The sequence below is a fragment of the Sinohyriopsis cumingii genome, chromosome 10 (assembly GCF_028554795.1).
Source record: "Sinohyriopsis cumingii isolate HCF-2022 chromosome 10, ASM2855479v2, whole genome shotgun sequence".
In the NCBI taxonomy this organism is placed as follows: domain Eukaryota; kingdom Metazoa; phylum Mollusca; class Bivalvia; order Unionida; family Unionidae; genus Sinohyriopsis; species Sinohyriopsis cumingii.
The window spans coordinates 24801755-24821067 of record NC_142970.1 but is presented as its reverse complement, the minus strand read 5'-3'; the positions used below and the strand labels follow the sequence as shown (position 1 = coordinate 24821067).

The 19313-nt window shown below is 32.5% G+C and overlaps 2 protein-coding genes across 2 annotated transcripts; one reads left to right on the top strand and one right to left on the bottom strand.

The window, feature by feature from the left end:
• Window positions 1–1722: 1722 nt before the first annotated feature.
• On the top strand, window positions 1723–4184 carry LOC149789749 (uncharacterized). The gene is made up of 3 exons (XM_089973111.1): window positions 1723–1953; window positions 2450–2571; window positions 3343–4184. The coding sequence occupies exons 1-3, from the start codon at window positions 1723–1725 to the stop codon at window positions 3758–3760; spliced, it is 771 nt and encodes a 256-aa protein (XP_089829237.1). The 3' UTR covers window positions 3761–4184.
• A 1093-nt stretch (window positions 4185–5277) lies between these two features.
• Window positions 5278–13545, bottom strand: LOC149789748 (uncharacterized). The gene has a single exon (XM_089971761.1). It carries the CDS (start codon window positions 13038–13040, stop codon window positions 11442–11444), a length of 1599 nt encoding a protein of 532 aa, XP_089827887.1. The 5' UTR covers window positions 13041–13545; the 3' UTR covers window positions 5278–11441.
• Window positions 13546–19313: the final 5768 nt, after the last annotated feature.

Genomic DNA, 19313 nt, shown 5'->3' with positions numbered 1-19313 from the left:
AAGCTTTTACAATGCATTTAACAAGTGTAACTAGATCTACAGTATTTAGAAATATCACTTATAAACTTTTGACAATAAAAGTGATTCAAGATCTTGTAAGAAGTCTTACCGACTCCTAAAGACCAGACAAAGGGGTGTCGAAAACACTTAATCACGCGTATTTGGACACAATGTTTTTTATAACTGGGATGCAGAAAATCATTTATTCAGGAGACCTCCATATGCACACATTTGCCGGACGGCAAATTCAAGGGCTTGCCAGTCCTGATTCAACCATCTGCTGAGTGTGAAAATGTATTGATCAAATGATCATTTTAGCTGTGCTAATATTTACAATGAGAAAATTCAGAGGCTGAAAGACCCCCAGGTGTACATGTAGTCATGTAAGACTACATCTGGAGATTATGACCCAACAGCTTGGCGGCAAGTTTAAAGGCATGACTAGCTGCAGAGTGGTGGGAGAATGTACTGATATTTACAATGACTGAATACAGAGATAGAAAGACCCAGTGATGTACTTTTGTGTAAGAGTACATCAAATGAATAACTTTACTTTTCATTATTGTGTTCGTTTCCAAGTCTAGCCAAATAAGCAGTGCATGTGACCTCGAAATGAAGACATGTTGAGAGTTAGACAAAATGCTGTTTGCAGATTTGTTTAAGTATTTTGGGGCAAACTGGCGAAGATTGTAACAGGATTTAAAAGAGTGCTAGAAGTTGCTAGAACTGTTATTTCACATTTCACATGGAACAATATGTGTGATGCTTAGCTTAGTGCATGGAGTAAGAATTTTCCTGTCATGATTCACTCTCACTTTAATGGACAAACAACAGTTATATATCAGTGTTGTAAAGAAGTTAGAAAATTAAACTTATTGGCAACCACTGGTTCTAATCATCTGGAAATTTAGCGACTTTAGGTATGCCCAACATCCTTCTGATAGGAGACTGCAACTTTTGCTGGTGAGACTCCTGTTTTTTTCCAAAATAGGAGTCCTGGACTCCTAGTTTTAAAATCCTAGCAAGACCTCTGAGCCAATAGCATCTTATGGACTAATAATTTTCTGTCAACATCAGGACATGGAGGAAAGCGCTGCTTTAGGTCAAAGAATTTGAAATCTGAATAAACACACAAGTCAATTTAATATAAACGAAATAGATTCTAAATTGTGCAGTAATCCTCCAGCTTTTAACAAAACCATTAGGATTGTTAGTGACCTGATTTTCTACAAAATATTTGGTTTCAAGGCTAGTGTAAGATTTGAATTTTATTACTCTTTTTGGTTTAAGTCTGAGTAATTAGTGATGTCAGTAAATGGTATCATAACCTTAGCTATTTTGAATAGGTATGTGAGACTATTTAAGTCACATCTGAGTTGTATCAACATTATGAAAACATTCTCTACTTGTATAAAAATTATCATATTCATATACAGTGTATTTTGACCACATGACTTTAAAGAACAATGTAGAAATGATAATGAAATTCAAATGACTAGAGCAACTAAACTAAGGTATTGTAATTGAAATTAGTAAAAACGCTTAATCAACTATCCTTAAACCTGAATTATTCCTTTTCTACTTCATGAAAGTTCACTAATAAAACAAATAACGGCACTTGAAAAATGGGCCCCGAGTGGCCGTGTGGTCTAAAGCACTCACTGTTACGGATCACTGCCATCTCACCTCTGTCTGTGTCGGTTCGAGTTTTGGATTCGGCTAATGTGGTTATGTGAAAAAGTTGCTGAAAATTTGCCAGACTCAAAGAAATTCCATCTGCCCAGTTGTTGCACAAAAACAAGTCTGTTTGAGGAAATGAAGACAGATATAATTGCTGACAATTTGATGATTTCGTTGTCACATTTCATGAGGCTATGGAGGAAAGAAATGCATCATATTGCAATACCAAAGGTATCTTTGCAATTCAAAGTGGCAAACTGTATTTCCAACACTGTAATTTAATAAATCAAATAACATATTTTATCTGTAGATTTACCAGGCAATAAACTTTAATCATAAATATTGTATTGATTTTGATGATTGTTTTTAAAATGAAAGGTCTTGTATAACATTTTCTCGGTATGTATTGACGCTAATTTAGATCAGTAGTCAAATGGTAATGACCCTTTAATTTTCAGTTTATTAAATCTTCACAGATGTAACAAGATCTACAAAGTTAATACATTAAAAAATGTTTTCTTCAAATTATAGTCCACATTTTTACTTAAAAGCAATGAACATATTGAAAATCTAGTACATCAAATGTGAATATTATCAGTAAAATGATCAAGTCTTCTTATAAATTATACAATGTAAAGAATGAATATATTTTAGGTAATAATGTTAGTAATATGAGAAATATTCAGATAAATTTATTTAAAAAATAATGTTTTCAAGATCTTTTTTATGGCACTTATTTTTAACAAATTTGTATAAAATGTACTTACAGAAATCAAGATTTTCCAACTGCAATATATGTACATCTATCAAAATAAGTATTGCTAAGACCAGAAATGCTAAAGAACTGGAGATGCTAAAGACAAGCCGAGATTGTCATTTGAAGAAACAAACGTAAGTTATTGTTCTTATTAATAAATAATTCAATTGTTTTTGTGTCATTACAATATTTACAGCAATCAGATTGGTGATGTATTTTGGAACATTTTTGGTCATTACCTATATGAACCTATTGTTTTAAAGCCATATTTATATCAGAACTGATTGAAGCCGAAAAATCTAGCTATTTGTTATATCAGTGTTTTATTTGGATTTTGGATTCATCTTACAATTATTGAATCAAGTTAGGGAACACACGATTAACTTTACAGCATCACCCCAGATGCTTTAAACTGCACCTATTTGTTAATGTTAAGCGTGTGCATGATCATACTCTTTGGTTATATAACATGGGGACTTGAACAGCTGAAATGAAGCAGGAAAATCCAACAAATAGCATTGAATTGCAGAGAAATGGTTGGCTCACATCATATTTTTGCTTCATACTTGGTGGAATATCAAAACTATATTACTCCTTCCCTTAAGAGTTTAAAGTTGTTTTATTCTGAGTTTATCGTGGTATAAAATGTTGGCTGCCGACTCACACAGCAAATAATGCCTGAAGCTGTGTGAGTCGGCAACCAACATTTTATACCACGATAAACTCAGAATAAAACAATGTTAAACTCTTATAATTAAAATTTCAATTACTCGTTATGTTATTTTGTTTGCATCATTAAAAATTATCAATCTTAATTGAGCGTAGTAATACATGTTTTAGCGTCCTGCTTGATCGTAATGAGGTCATTATAATACCAGTCCTTAATTTATTTAATACATTTATAGGCATGTAAATAACAGTCCTCATAAATCGACACTGTGTTTACTCATCAATTTATTATATATTTTTATTTGCAGTGCTGAAAGACAAAAATATTATAAACACCAGACAAAGGCCAGATCATACCCATCAAAATACCTGTCAGTTATTATTGATGGAATGGATCAAAGTAAGACATATGTTCCGCATTTCGTGTATGCAAGCAAATATACTAGTTCCATGTGGAAACTTAAAATGCATCTAACTGGTGTCATTGTACATGGAATCGGAACATATGGCTTCTTTGATATGTTCCAGTGGAGCCATTCCAGTAATCTGACAATAACAATTTTAATGGAGGTATTTTTGATGTTAAAAGACAGTTTGCCCAAAGTTCTGTATCTTCAAATGGACAATTGTTTCAGAGAAAACAAAAACAGGTGAGGTTTAATTTGATAAATTATGCTCCTTCATATTTCATTATTCATGCACAACACCCAAATGTTATTAATAATAATATAATCAATGCAGATTAATATAAAACAATAATGATTATTGGAAAGGTGTTGTTATATAGATCTTACCACATACAATAATTTATGTTCTTTAATGTGTATATATAAAGCAAGTTTATATAATGCATTGAAAAAGCAAGTATTATTGGTTTCTGTATGTGATATTAACAAAATATTAATTATATACATAATTTCAACTTTTATAAATTGACTGTGTTCTCTGCACTTTGATTGGATGTAAACAGTCACGTGATACTTATCTGGTTACTTTTTTACACCTCAATAAATTCTGCAGACTACTTTTGGTTCCCTGTTACCCGATCATTTGATATGAAGTTTTATCTATATCAACACCTTGCACAATAATAACAACAATCTCCCACCCACCCACTCCTGTGATTTCTGATAAAAAATGACAAGACACAGCTTAAAATGTCGATTGACTCTTTTCATGTTTTCAATGAACAGAATATGTTGTGATTATAATGTTTACACTGAAACGGAATTAAAGGATTAGAACGTGACTTTCACACAGGAAGACGTTTAATTGGTGTTTATTTCATTCTCTGTTGCCACCTGTTAGCATTTACCAGAGGTTTTCATTGATCGCTATTTCACCAGACTGTTTATTTACAGTATACTGACAACTATTTATCATAAAAACTTACATAATATATGATATCTTTAAACAGAGGTCTCGCTAGGATGTTAAAACTGGGTCTTTCTGCCTCTGAATTCAATCACTAAATATCAGTACATTTTCTCACTCGGCCGCTAGTCAAAGCCTTTGAACTAGCCGCCTAGCTGTCACATCATGTTTTTTTTTTGTTTTTTTTTTTAATGTACTCTTATAAAATGGCAATAGTACATCAAAGAGTCTTTCAGTCACTGAATTCTGTCATTGTAAATATCAGTACAGTTAACAGATCAACACATTTTCCCACAAAGCAGGTGGCTGAAACAGGACCGGCAAATCTTTGAATTTTCCCGCGCACCTATTACATGCGTACGGAGGACTCCCGCCTCAGTGATTCTCTGCGTCCCAGATCAAAAATTGGCGTCCAAATACGCGTAATTAAGTATTTTCGAGATCTCTGAAATTAATTCTTCTTTAGAACTTGCAAATTTCAAAATATGGATTATATTTTTACGGGCTTTAATCACCATTTTCGACGATAAAACGAGCAATGTATCAAGGTTTAATTTATCAATTCTTATCGTAATGTTTTCATGTTCAGCATATTTTAAAGATATTTTAAATACATTTTCTCTGGAAAAAATCGGGAGCCAAGACGGACACCGCGTTATAAGCGATATCGCGAGTTATCCGGGCGCGAGTTATCGAGGGAGCGGTGTACTTGTATTTACATATAGTTAATATATTTTAAACCTGTCGTAAATTATAATGTCTATAATAATAATTATTACAAACAAAATATAACATGATACAATTTATGTACTTTAATAATACCATACCGACTGAGAATAAATTTTCATTTTCAGTCATGGATTAAGTGTGATGGGTATATTATAAAGAGCAACCCACTCGGTATCCCAAGCCTTGTGTCTCCAAATTTTGATGATATTGAGGTTGAAAAATTGGAAGCTGATATTCGTAATAGCTTTCAATTTTTCAACAGTGACGATGACAAAACCTGGTGGATCAAAATTTTTTAGGGATTTTGACAAAGGTAATAAGTTATATTGTTTTTATTGATACATTTATCACTCACTTTAGGTCATCTCAGTGTAGGAAATTACATGAAATACAAAATTTAAGATTTTTAATGATTTTGTAGTAAATTATAATAATATAATATGACTAAGCAATCAGTATCAAATATTATTATATGAAGATTTCAACATTTTTATTTTTAAGTAATTAAGCGACCAAAGTAACAAGAAATATGAATTAATAAGGAAACTAAAATAAATTATTCTAACAAATGTCATAACAAGTGCGTATGTAATAGACCTTTAAAATGAAAATATTCTATACGAAATAAGCAAAATTTTATATTTGCATATCAATTATTTGCAGACTTGGAATATGTTGATGCTGAGTGGCCATTATAAATTTTAAAATGATCAACTTCTGGCAATGGTAAGTTGTATATATAATGGATGATCATGGTATTTGTATTAGTAGTTGTTGTAGGGTTTAATGCCATTTTTCAGCACAAGATAGGTTATATATGTCGGCCTGTTTAAAAGGTGAATGGATGAACCCGGGGAAAAATTACACAATATTTTTCATAATGTAACTAGTTTATAAGATTAAAATTCATAATGAAAACTTGCAGTTGTTGCATAACAGAAAAAACATTATGGAGTATATAAAGCAGTTATATAAACACATGGAGATATAAAGTCAAACTTGATAAAATATAACAACTTGGCATACCTAATAATAAAAACACATTTAATAAATGTAATTTATGCTTTAACTAAAAAGTTATCACATAAAGGCATACAATTTACAATATTTCAAGACATGGATCTATCCAGTTTCAATGTTATTTGAAAATGTTGCTGATATTGATAAATGATGTGACAATTGACCAAAACATAATATTACATAATATCATCAATTCCAGACATTTTTATGCATCAATTATTTTCCTTGCAGGAGAAATCCAAAACATAGAGGAAGAGTTGCCTACCAGTGTTTTTGAATTTGTAGATGAAGATGCATGTATTCCTCCTGTAAGTATTATAACAGTTTCTACTAATACAATTAACTTTTATGAGGTAATATTGTCAGTCATAAAACTAAGAAAAGTCTAAGTATGTTCACACAAAAGGACAATGCTATAAGTATAATAACATTATTATTAGGCAAATTATGTTTAATTTAATAAAACAGATCTTTTATTGAAAGTCTATGTAAGCGTATTTTGATCGTAAACGAAACAAAGATTGTCTTTTGTTTTATTAATGTTGTTAAACATTTGATGCATATATAAATCATAAAGTGTGCAGAGAAATAACTAAATTTACTCATTTGAACAATTAATTTGCAGATATAATTAATGTAGCAGTATATCAATTTTGTTTTCGATTCCAATTATGTACAATAATTTTCTCAAGTGTGAAATTAAGATTTTACGATATACCAAATTTCAGGTTCTCATTGGGAAACAAAGCAAGTTCAAATTGTGTATCCAGCCGATTCAGTTGGATGACATGGTGCTTTTGGACCTACCAAAATATGCGGGTGAATGGCCTCAGTTAGGCCAGGTTATTGATATTTCGGAAAGTCAACTAAAAATAAAGTGGTACAAGGGATCTACGAGTGGCAGCTGGTCACCTTGTACAATCAGAGCTACTGGGGAGAGGGGAGAAAGAATAGTATGGACAGAAGATGTGTCACCAGCCCAGATATGGTGTTGGGGATTCAATCTTACACCATCAGGGTATTTACCTAAAAAAATTAAAGTGAAAGTAGAGGAATATGATACTTACTAATATAAATTAGATGGAACAAGAACACATAAATCTTCAAATTTTGACCATTCATTAACATTTAAAAATATTAGGTCAAGAAAGTGTTAAATTTGTATGTTTAAGTATATACGCCAACCATTACACTTGTGTCGTAATCATTACACTATTTCAAACTTCATTACACATTATGCATAAACATATATGGAATATGCTGTTTATCTATATTTCTCAACCATGTGACAGCGAAATCTAGCTGTTTTGTTAACCTTAATTTTTATGATATGTATAATCATCTCAGACCAGTCGTCTCTGTCAAGTTGTCAACCCACTCAGAACTACTTTAAAAAAAGAAACCCATGGTATCTTATGCTGTGCCTGACTTAGTTGTTCTAAAATCAAACAAAAACAACAAAAAATATATAACAAAAACATAGAAACATATGTTCAATCCATATTTGATAAGATACAATACAAAAACATTTAGAGATAGACAAAACACACATGCATACAATGTCAAGCATTTTGGTATTATGCTAATTCATTCCATGGTCAATTATATCCTATATGCATGAATAGCGCAATATATTTTAAGGTCAGCATATTTACATGTAGTTATACCACGTAACTAGTTGTAAATACTTCATGTGAAACAAATTATATACTCTTGGCTACATTTAATGACAAAGACCTGACAAATAACTTATACAGATATAAAATTATAAATGTTGTGTGAAATGAACTAATAAAGAAAACACAGATCCATGCACATAGACTATGGACCTATACACTTCATACCCTCCCAACTCTGTTGAGAACTACAGAATGTCAAAAGCTTTCTTGATATCTGCTAATACAGATCCTATTATTCTACCTTAGTCAAGTGCTTGAAGACATTTATTAGTTGGGGAGATCAAGACAGTCTCTCATGAATGTTTCTGTCTAAAGCTTGATTGATTAGGGTGTAACAGCAAGTGCTTAGTTAAATATGACATGAATCAGTCATTGACATATTTTTCAATCAATGTTGACAATTTTGGTAGCACTGAGATTGGCCATCATCCTTATAACCACATTTGAGAAATGAAATTACTTTTGCAGTTGTCCATATTTTGGGGAGAGATGAGATTGAAATAATTAAATTTATTCTGAATGTTCTGCTATCTAAAATAGCAGAGACAGACGATTTAATGAGTTGCGGACCAATATGATCAAGTCTTTTAGCTTCTTGGTATCAGTTTCACAGAAACATTTTGTAATACAATTTTTGTAAACATGGTGGGTAGAGAATAACATTCCTCCTTAGAGAATCAGCTGCTGCGGAACCTTTAAGTTCATTAAAGATGTTTTATATCACTGGATATTTTAGATTTGTGGTAAATGTTGGTTAAAATTGATTGAAAACATTTGCAATGTTAGTGTCATCAGTGACTATGGTGACATTTACCAGAAGAAGAGTGAATTTCATTTGTCTGATCTTTCTGTGTTCCTCCAGTGTGTTCATTGAAGAACTTCCTAATGAAGTTTGTGATGATTTTTGTATTTAAAGCAATGATTGACAATATTATTTTTATATAGCTTTTTTAATCATAGTTGTAATTTTTGTTCTCCTTAATGTATAGTACCGGTATGCATGATTTCCAATAACCTTGATTAGGTATTTAATTTTCATAGCATCTTTGATTTCAGTAGTAATCAAACTTGGTTGGAGTTCATTTTTTACTATATGTACTTTAAGAGGTGCATGCTTAAAGACTAAATTAACTAGTAAGTACATCCTCAAATTCGGATTTTATTCTATATGTCAATCAAATTTTATTCTATATGTCAATCAAATTTTATTCTATATGTCAATCAAATTTTGGATCATAATCCATGTAAGTCACTGAGAAATTTTACTTCATTAAAAAAATTTGAACAATCTGTAAGTGATAGTTTTGTGTAGATTTTTCTTACTTCTCTTGTATTTAACCTTTCTTGTCAAAACAGTAGGATAGTGGTCACTAAGACCAACATTTGGTATATCAACACAAACCACATTGTCTGGTAGGTTGGTATAAATGTGTTTAATAAGAGTACTTGCTTTTTCTATTACCCTTGTGGGATTTTTACCCGCTGGACTAGGCCTAATGATACAATAAATTTAATCCAGTTATTCCTGACAGCCTTTTTACATATTTAACTGTTCAAAAAGTGATTTGTCCTTTTGGAAATAAAGAATGTGTATGTGTGTGTGTGTGTGTAATTGTGTCTTTTATTTTTCATTATACATATTTCAAAGTACAATCAATCAAAATCTTTATAAATAGACAGCATTAGCCACATTTAATTGGATGTAAAGAGTCACATGTTACTGGTTTGAAATTTGTTACACATTAATAAATACATATAATTGTAAAAATGGTGTTTGTTATATATTTGAAAAATAATATAATGATATAATGTATAATCTCAAACAAGTATAATAATTAAGCATATTAACCTATATCAAACAATACAGTTCAAAAGTCTTAACAGAAAAGTTAGAATGTCAATTGTTAAGTTAATAGAAGACTTGGTTGCCTTACCTTATACAACCATAATGTTAGAAATTCTAATTTTAAAAAATTCCTTACCTGATACCAGAATAAGGTTAGAAAGTATAATCATATATAAGACTAGGGTGTCTTATATTATACAATAAGGTTAGAAAGTATAATCATATACAAGACTAGGTTGTCTTACCTTATAATAAGGTTAGAAAGTCTCATCTTATACAAGACTAGGGTGTCTTACCTTATACCAGAATAAGGTTAGAAAGTATAATCATATACAAGACTAGGGTGTCTTACCTTATACCAGAATAAGGTTAGAAAGTATAATCATATACAAGACTAGGTTGTTTTACCTTACAATAAGGTTAGAAAGTCTCATCTTATACAAGACTAGTGTGTCTTACCTTATACCAGAATAAGGTTAGAAAGTATAATCATATATAAGACTGGGGTGTCTTACCTTATACCAGAATGAGGTTAGAAAGTATTATCATATACAAGACTAGGAGGTCTTACCCTATACCAGAATAAGGTTAGAATATTATACAAGCATAATATTGTGATCTCTTAATGTATATCAGAATAAGCATAGTGTCTTAACTTATACCAGTATAAGGTTAGATAGTAAAATGTTATACAAGTATAATACCATGGTGTCTTATTTTATACCAATATAAGCAAATAATATCTTACCTTATACCAGAATAAGGTAAGAAAGTCTAATCTTATACAAGAAAAAGCAAAGTGTCTCACCCTATACCAAAATAAGGTTATATATTATCATGTTATAACAGTACAGGCATATCGTATATTACCCTATAAAAACATAAGCTTAGAAACAATATTAGACATGTATAATCTTACAGCATTTTACCCAATACTATCAATATAATCGGTTTTTGGGAATTGAAAAATTTCAAATTCCGAACAATAAAATAATTTCCGAATTTATTTAATATACTGTTGCCAGTAGCTTCTCGTAGGTCGGTGGTTCATTTCGGGGGTTTTCCGGGTTCTTCCTCCACCATTAATCCTGGCCACCATGTATAGCCTATCTTGTGCTGAAAACTGGCGTTAAACCCTACAACAACAGCACTTGAAAAAAATTATAAACTTGTTTAAAACAACCCTTTAAAATGTACATGAGAGCAAATGCAATTGCTTTTCCATACCATATTCTTTGGCTCAATTTCTTTGTTGTCCATAAAACAATACTGTAATTATATGTAGATAAACTGAAGCACTACAGTTGGCATAATGAATGAACTAAAGCCTTTCAAAATGAATTGAAACACCCAACATGTAGGTGCATCTATTAAAATGCTATTTTACAATGTCTCCACATGTATACCTTCAAATATCCAAGATAATGAAACCGTTCATCACACACTTCACACTTAAATGATTTATTTTCCAGCATGTGATTCTTCAGGGTTTGACTCTGACTAAAGCTTTCATCACACTTCACACTTACATGGCTGTTCTCCAGTATGTATATGTATCCTTGTGTATTTCTTCAGATTTCCACTTTGACTAAAACTTTCATTAGAAATGTCACACTTGATTGGTTTGTCTCCAGTATGAATCCTCACATGCTGTTTTAAATGTCCACTCCTCTTAAACAATGCCACACTATTCACACTTGAATGGTTTTTCGCCAGTATGAATCCTCATGTGCTGCCTTAAACCTCCACTATGATTAAAAGTTTTATCACACACTTCACACTTGAATGGTTTTTCTCCAGTATGAATCCTCACATGAACTTTTAAACTTCCACGCCGATTAAAAACTTTATCACACACTTCACACTTGAATGGTTTTTCTCCTGTATGAATCATCACATGATCTTTTAATTCTCCACTCCGCCTAAACATTTTATCACACACTTCACACTTGAATGGTTTTTCTCCAATATGAATCCTCATGTGCAGCTTTAAACCTACACTCCGATTAAAAACTTTATCACAAACTTCACATTTGAATGTTTTTTCAACACTATGTAACATCATATGATCTTTTAAATTTGCACTCTGATTAAACATTTTATCACACATTTCACACTTATAAGGTCTTTCACCAGTATGTATCCTCATGTGCTGTGTTAAATGTCCTATCTGATGAAACATTTTATGACACACTTCACACTTGAATGGTTTTTCTCCAGTATGTATCCTCATATGAGGTTTTAATGATCCACTCCGATTAAACATTTTATGACACACTTCACACTTGAATGTTTTTTCTCCAGTATGAATCATCATGTGAATTTTTAAATCTTGACTATGATTAAATTTTTTATCACACACTTCACACTTCAACAGTTTTTCTCTGGTATGGATCCTCATGTGAGTTTTTAAAGCACCTCTCTGATTAAACATTTTGTCACACATTTCACACTTATATGGTTTTTTAAAAGTATGTAACCTCATATGATCTTTTAAATTTCCACTCTGACTAAACATTTTGCCACACATTTTACAGTCATATGGTCTTTCACCAGTATGTCTTCTCATGTGAGTTTTTAAAGATCCACTCCGAATAAACATTTTATCACACACTTCACACTTGAATGGTTTTTCTCCATTATGTATCCTCATGTGAATTTTTAAAGATTCATTGTGACTAAACATTTTATCACACACTTCACACTTGAATGTTTTTTTTCCAGTATGTATCATCATGTGAATTTTTAAAGATCCATTGTAACTAAACATTTTATCACACACGTCACACTTGAATGGTTTTTCTCCAGTATGTTTCATCATGTGAAGTTTTAAAGATCCATTGTGAGTAAACATTCTATCACACAGTTCACACTTGAATGGTTTTTCTCCAGTATGTATCCTAATGTGACTTTTTAACTCTCCACTCTGTTTAAACATTTTATCACAGACTTCACACTTGAATGGTTTCTCTCCAGTATGTATCCTCGTGTGAATTTTTAAAGATCCACTCTGACTAAACATTTTATCACACAGTTCACACTTGAATGGTTTTTCTCCAGTATGTATCCTAATGTGACTTTTTAACTCTCCACTCTGTTTAAACATTTTATCACAGTCTTCACACTTGAATGGTTTTTCTCCAGTATGTATCCTCGTGTGAATCTTTAAAGAAACATTTTGAGTAAACATTTTACCACACACTTCACATTTGAATGGTTTTACTCCAGTATGTATCCTCATTTGAGTTGTTAAAGGTCCTCTCTCATTAAACATTTTATCACACATTCTACACTCTTTTATGGTTTTTCACCAGTATGCATCATCATGTGCCTATTTAAATGTCCGCTATCACTAAATTTTGTATAGTACACATCACAGTTTTATAGTTTTTCTCCAGTATGTTCCAACTTTAAATTTCCGCTCTGACTAAACCTTTCATCACATACGACACACTTAAAAAGAGTTTTTCAACAGTATGTTTTTTCCATCTGCAGTTTCAAATCTCACTCCTATTTAACGCCACACTACACATTTAAATGGTTTTCTCCTGTATGTATCCTCAGTATCAAATCTCCATTCAACTTAAACAGTCTACCATATCATGCTTCTTCACATGCCGTTTTGAACTTCCACTCTCATTAAGTAACTGATCATACACATGACACATAAGCCATAAACGGCTTTTTCTCCAGTATCTAGCATTTTGTGCTTCTGCAGTGTTCAACGTATATAAAACACATTTTCACTAGGACATACCCCAGTTCTCATTCAACTTCCTGTATTACGAACATGACTAGACAATTTATAGCAATAATCAGCCAAGTTCATACCGAGGTCTGGAAGAGTCCATTTTCGATACAGGGGAAACGATCCTGGTAGCAATCGTGGTGTGCCAAGTGGGGTAAAAAAAAGGTCAAAACAATGGCCAAAAATTAATGTCAATTACTATAAACATAAACAGAATAATGTGCTTTGAGTAATAATAATAATAATAATAATCATGATTTTAATTATCATCATCATCATCATCATCATCAGAACACTACTACGACTGCAACTACTACTACTACTTCTACTACTACTACTACAACTACTACTACTACTACTAACAATAATAATAATAATTCTATTTGTTGACTAATGGGTCCCACAATGTATGTTTCGATACAAGATTATATGATGACAACTGCTTATTGGTCACATCCGCCATGTTCGTCCTGAGTTTTCGAAGAGTCCATATTTTTATTTACATTTCATATGTCCGTGTCAACAAAGATTGCACACAAAAAAAAATGCAAAACCAAAAGACCTAAAATTAATGTAATGAATATTTGAACATAAAGAAATACAGAGTAATGTATTTTGTATTTGAAGAAAAAGAAGGTAATTAATTCGAAGAAAATGAAGAAGAGAGAAAAAAGATTTAGAATAATTGCAAAACCCTAGTGGTCTAGTGGTCTAAAGCGCATGCCGTTCCAGATTACTGCCATCTCATCTTTGTCTGCGTGGGTTCGAGTCAAAGACTAGGCCCGCGTGAGTACGACAGAAAGAATGCCATTAGCTTTTCTTGGGTCAGTGGTTCTTCCGGAAATTTTCCATGGTTTTCCTCCACAACTTATCCTGTCCGCCATATATGGCCTGCCTTGTACTGAAAAATGCAGTTCAACCCTCCATTACCAACAATTACTACAATGTCCAACATCTTTGTTTTGGAGGCAATGTATGTATTGGAGGCACATAATATTTTCATTATGCGGTGTATACAACCTTTACTGAACACAAATAAACCGTTGATACAATTAGTTTTTACGTAGAATAAGTTATGGTTAACAATGCAACAATGCACTTACCATCTCATGCACGGATAACTGATCCGGATACCACATGTCCTAATTTCTCCGCACCTCCAACTCATTTGGAGGCCAATATTTACAGCACTATTCATACGTCTGACTAAATGATTTTGGTGTTTGGTCATACGTTTGTAATTAAGAGTGTAATAATATCATTAGCATTCAATACTTGTCTTGAATCTCAATATTTTCACGATATCTAATATTTATCATGTCTTAAATACCTGTTAGCAAAACGTACTGTTCACTGTGTAGTGCAACCCGAACGATATAAATACAGGAGTCATGCACACCAGTCCGCTTTCCTTCAACCATCATTTGGTTCGTATGCAAATACAATACATAATCGGTTTCCATCAGTGTTAGGAAATGTCATCATTCTTTAAATAGGAATTAATTGAAGGTAATCAAATGAGAAAATGTATTATTTAGTTAATATCGGTACCAAAGAAAATCAAAACCAAAGAAATAGCGTAGAGGACTTTTACGTATTGATAGATTGTCTCCACAACGCTATTTCAGTACATTTGTATGACTTTACATTTTTCTCATTACAGAAATGGTCATCCGTTCTGTTGTTAATTTCGTTTATTTGTTCATGTTAGTTATTGGGATTTTAATATTACCCCATTGCATATTCTTGAATCTTAATAGTAAATTCTATTTGATCAATATTTTATTTAATACTAATTGTTCACGCTGTTGATTGTCATTAAATGCACATTTCGTTATAGTAATTTATTTATTGAATAGGAAGAGAATATGTACATTTTATTGTAATAATTTATTAATTGACATTTGAAGACTACAATAAATCCTCTATTTTTCTCATTCAGATTGTATGCTGTCTATATACTTAGACAAATTGTTCATCACAGATAAGTAGCTAGTGAAAGAAGCCATTATTTCAATAAGAATTTCGTCTGCTATCAGAGGACTTTCTATATGCAACCAGTACATTACAATATTGCAACCAATTCAAGGTCTCGATTTAAGGATAGCAAAAGTCCCGAAACAGGAAGTAATACTCTAAATATAAGTGAGCTTGCGCGGATAATTAAACCGATGTGAGTACCTTAAAATGATTTTGAGAGTCAACTGCCTGACTATTGTTTGACATTTGTATATAATCACCACAGCATTTCTTCGTCAATAACTAAATAATCACAACTCAGCTCTATATACCTTTGCCAGCACAAAATTATTGGCCAGTGCAAATTCCAAGCTATGGACTATACTTAAATGTGTGGACGTAGCTGCAGAGAAAATCAGTATGGAGCCTCTGCTGAAACAATATAGTTACAATGAATAGTAAGGGCCTATCTGCATGTATCATTGATCAGTTACACTCCTGCCATATGCAGCCTCAAAAAATACATTCATAATAGTGGGAGCATACTAGTAGGATTAAACTGGTGTCTGGCTCGTTTTTTTCGGAAAAGTTAAATGCAAATTGCTACATTCTGTTCTTTCCTTCAACAACATGTATCAATCCACAAAATGAAATCGCAAGTTTAATTGTGCACGAAATTATGGTAGCAATGACAAGGCTATGTTAAGTTCATACTAACCTGTGTTTGCACAACTTTAAAGGGTAGAGAGCACATCCAGTCTCAACATGAAAATCTTGTCTTCTTGCTGGAGCGTTATTGAATTGAGATTAGATATTCAAGATCATTCACATGCCATTCAAATGAAATGCAGCCAGTGAGAAAGACGATCTGCAGTGTATGAAGTCCACTAGTTCCAACATTCAAAATATTCCGACTCGTCTGCAGCTCCGTTCTCCTGTTTTCTGGAGCGTTATGGAATACTAATTAATAATTGATAATTAATATTTTCGTAGTTCATTATATATATATATATATATATATATATATATATATATATATATATATATATATATATATATATAAAATTATCAACTCATGCGTGGTCAACATTTAGAATCACGCGTAAGAACGAAGTCATCGATGCTACAATGAAAAACCTACGAGCGGCGACGATTATTAATTCTTTCGTCAATCAAAGATATTTTATCATAGTAAAGTTTATTAAGGAAGTGGACGATATTTGAATTATGAATGACTAAAGTGACCCTCTCCTCCATAATGAAACAATCGCCGTATTAAGTAAAAATTCAAAACCAGGAATGTTGACAGGTATTGACAAACCGTATTATGAAAGATCGAATCCTGTAACAGCGGTTATTTATGGAATATATCCGCTGAATGATAAACCTAGCGTTCATGATCTAAAACCGATGAAATTTTCAAGGCTATACTGTGTAGCCGAATGAGTAACGGAACATTTTACAATTTTGACTGATGGAAATGGTTTAACGGAGAAAACACATAAAGTAATGCATGATTGGGCAGCTATAGTTAAAGATATCGGAGCGTCTATCAAAGACTTCTCTGTGCAAGGACACAAATTAAAATTTTGAATAATGGTAAAAACGATATCTTAGAGATTTTTACGAATCAATGTATAAATCGAAGGAAAAAGTGAAAAATATTGCGTCAAAATACACCCATGACGATGTCATGCATGAAAAGCTCCTCAGTAATTGTCTTAGGGTTCCGTCAGTCACGGCTCATTTTCATAAAAAGAAAAATTCATGGAAACCTACGAGATTTGATTTTCTCAATGATGTAATATCGAGTTGTGTTGGATACGGACATGGTGGATTATAGAATACCAGATGCGATTATATACATGTTATATCGATTGATATGGTTGCATATTATCCCGGACGTTTTCTTGGAATGGGAGAGTGTTCTAATTATTTTGAGCGATTTGGACATCCAACACAAGAGATAACCATAGTATCGATAAATTGACCTTTACAAGATTTTGACCTGACTGGATACGCTTGTATCGAGTCATTAACGTTACCCCAGGATTTTCATCTGAGTTGTTTTGTATGGCTTGGCAAACATTTTTCAGAAACAAATGTGGACACCAACAGTAAAATTACAATATATGCCCGATGTAAAATTATTCATATCGTGGATTGTAAGTGAAGCAATTATATCATATAGTGCGCAGAAACAAGCTTGGTTAGCACAATAAAAGAAATATTCTGACGATGAAAGTCATGATTCAACTGACGGAACTATATTAGGTACATTTTGGTAATATTGATGGTGAGTCAACGCAGTTTACTAATTTAAGATTTTCAATGCTCGCCTACGCTGCGATAAATTTATTATCGATGATAAATAAACTTTCTTAGTTTGCTGTCAGAGTTCAGTATTGCTATAACAACTACATATCGGTACTAATGCATCATAGGGTGAATGAAGAATAAAATAAGAAAGAATATTTAATTATTCTGAATCCACCGACGTTGAAATTAAGGATATTTATTACCAAATAAAATCAAATATTAACATTGTCATCTGCGTCACCTGTTCATGATCATGAAATAAGACTGTTTATCTCGGAAAGCTTAGTGATTCTGGTTAAACAGCTCGTGTGATTGAATAATTTCGGAATTTTGATATCGATGTAATATCACCTAAACACAGACTCGCAAATAAATTTAAAAAGAAATATTAAATCATGCACTTATCTCAAATTCTTTGAAACAGCGACAGACTAATCGTTGTGTGAGCTGTACAAACAGTAATGTTGTGGCAGTATTCAAATAATAACCAAAAGCAAACTGCCGAAGACAGAAATAATAGTAATTTTGGTCATACACGCGAAAATGTGATGCTAACCTGTCTTGAATGTAATCGACGTCGTGGTGCTAGTTCACAAACGTGAATGCGGTGGAAATTAGATGTCTTCAAGAATTACATGCTGTTGTTCACGTACACAGCCACGTTCAGGAGAAGTTGAATCTAATCTGTAGATTGCAGGTCTACCCGTAGATCTTACCACGCTGGAAATATTATGTGTCGTAATACTCCAAATAGGATCAGTTCCTCTTTTCTTACCGCCTTCAACTTCACCCGGTTCATATAAATGTCTTACAGTCACAATACGTAGTAACGGTTGTTTTGAAAAGTCATATCGTTGTATTGGTATATTTTTTTGCAATCGCATTAACGAGTTTCATAGAAGTTGCACCAATAATTTCATTAATTAACGCAGCTATCATACTTGGCAATCTTGCAACCCATTCGCAAGATCTTATATCTTTCTAAATTATTTCCTTTGCATTTTGATATCCAAATAACCCCTCAGCAAGTGTTCAGTTAAATCGTTCAAGATTTGTCTGATCACAGTGATATGCAGTATGTCCTCGTCTAATATTGGCATTATGTTGTTTCATCACAGATGATACTGCACCAAGAAATTCCTTGCCAGGATTAACCTGTGGAAACCGTGGCCATCGCAAGGGTCCTCGTTGATAAATTCGTTCAAAATCAGATACAACTTCAGCTGCTGTTTTAGTTTAGGTTGGTTCTGCTTTTTTCCTTCTTCTTGCAACGTCAACGACAATTAATGCGTAGGTGTCTGTTCGTGATTAACGTCTACCAATTTTATTAATATCGTGTGGTTAAAATAAAATATCTACTTTGATGAAAGTGCTAACATAAAAATCTGCATGCTGCATTTTTTGAGGTGGTGTTAGATAAATTTGCCATATTGCCTGTTGTGCTAACCAATGTGCAGCAACAGAACGTGTAACATTTGCTGCAGGGGCCCCGAGTGCCGAGTGGTCTAAAGCGCTCTCCGTTACGGATCACTG

Excerpts from the sequence above, each read along its gene's own strand:
- LOC149789749 (XM_089973111.1), top strand. The coding sequence starts at position 1,723 with ATGTGGTTATGTGAAAAAGTTGCTGAAAATTTGCCAGACTCAAAGAAA. Across the intron at positions 1,954-2,449 it reads CAAACTGTATTTCCAACACT|AAATCAAGATTTTCCAACTG; the intron begins GTAATTTAATAA and ends ATGTACTTACAG. Across the intron at positions 2,572-3,342 it reads TGTCATTTGAAGAAACAAAC|GCATGTAAATAACAGTCCTC; the intron begins GTAAGTTATTGT and ends ATACATTTATAG.
- LOC149789748 (XM_089971761.1), bottom strand. The coding sequence starts at position 13,040 with ATGTGTGATAAAATGTTTAATGAGAGAGGACCTTTAACAACTCAAATG.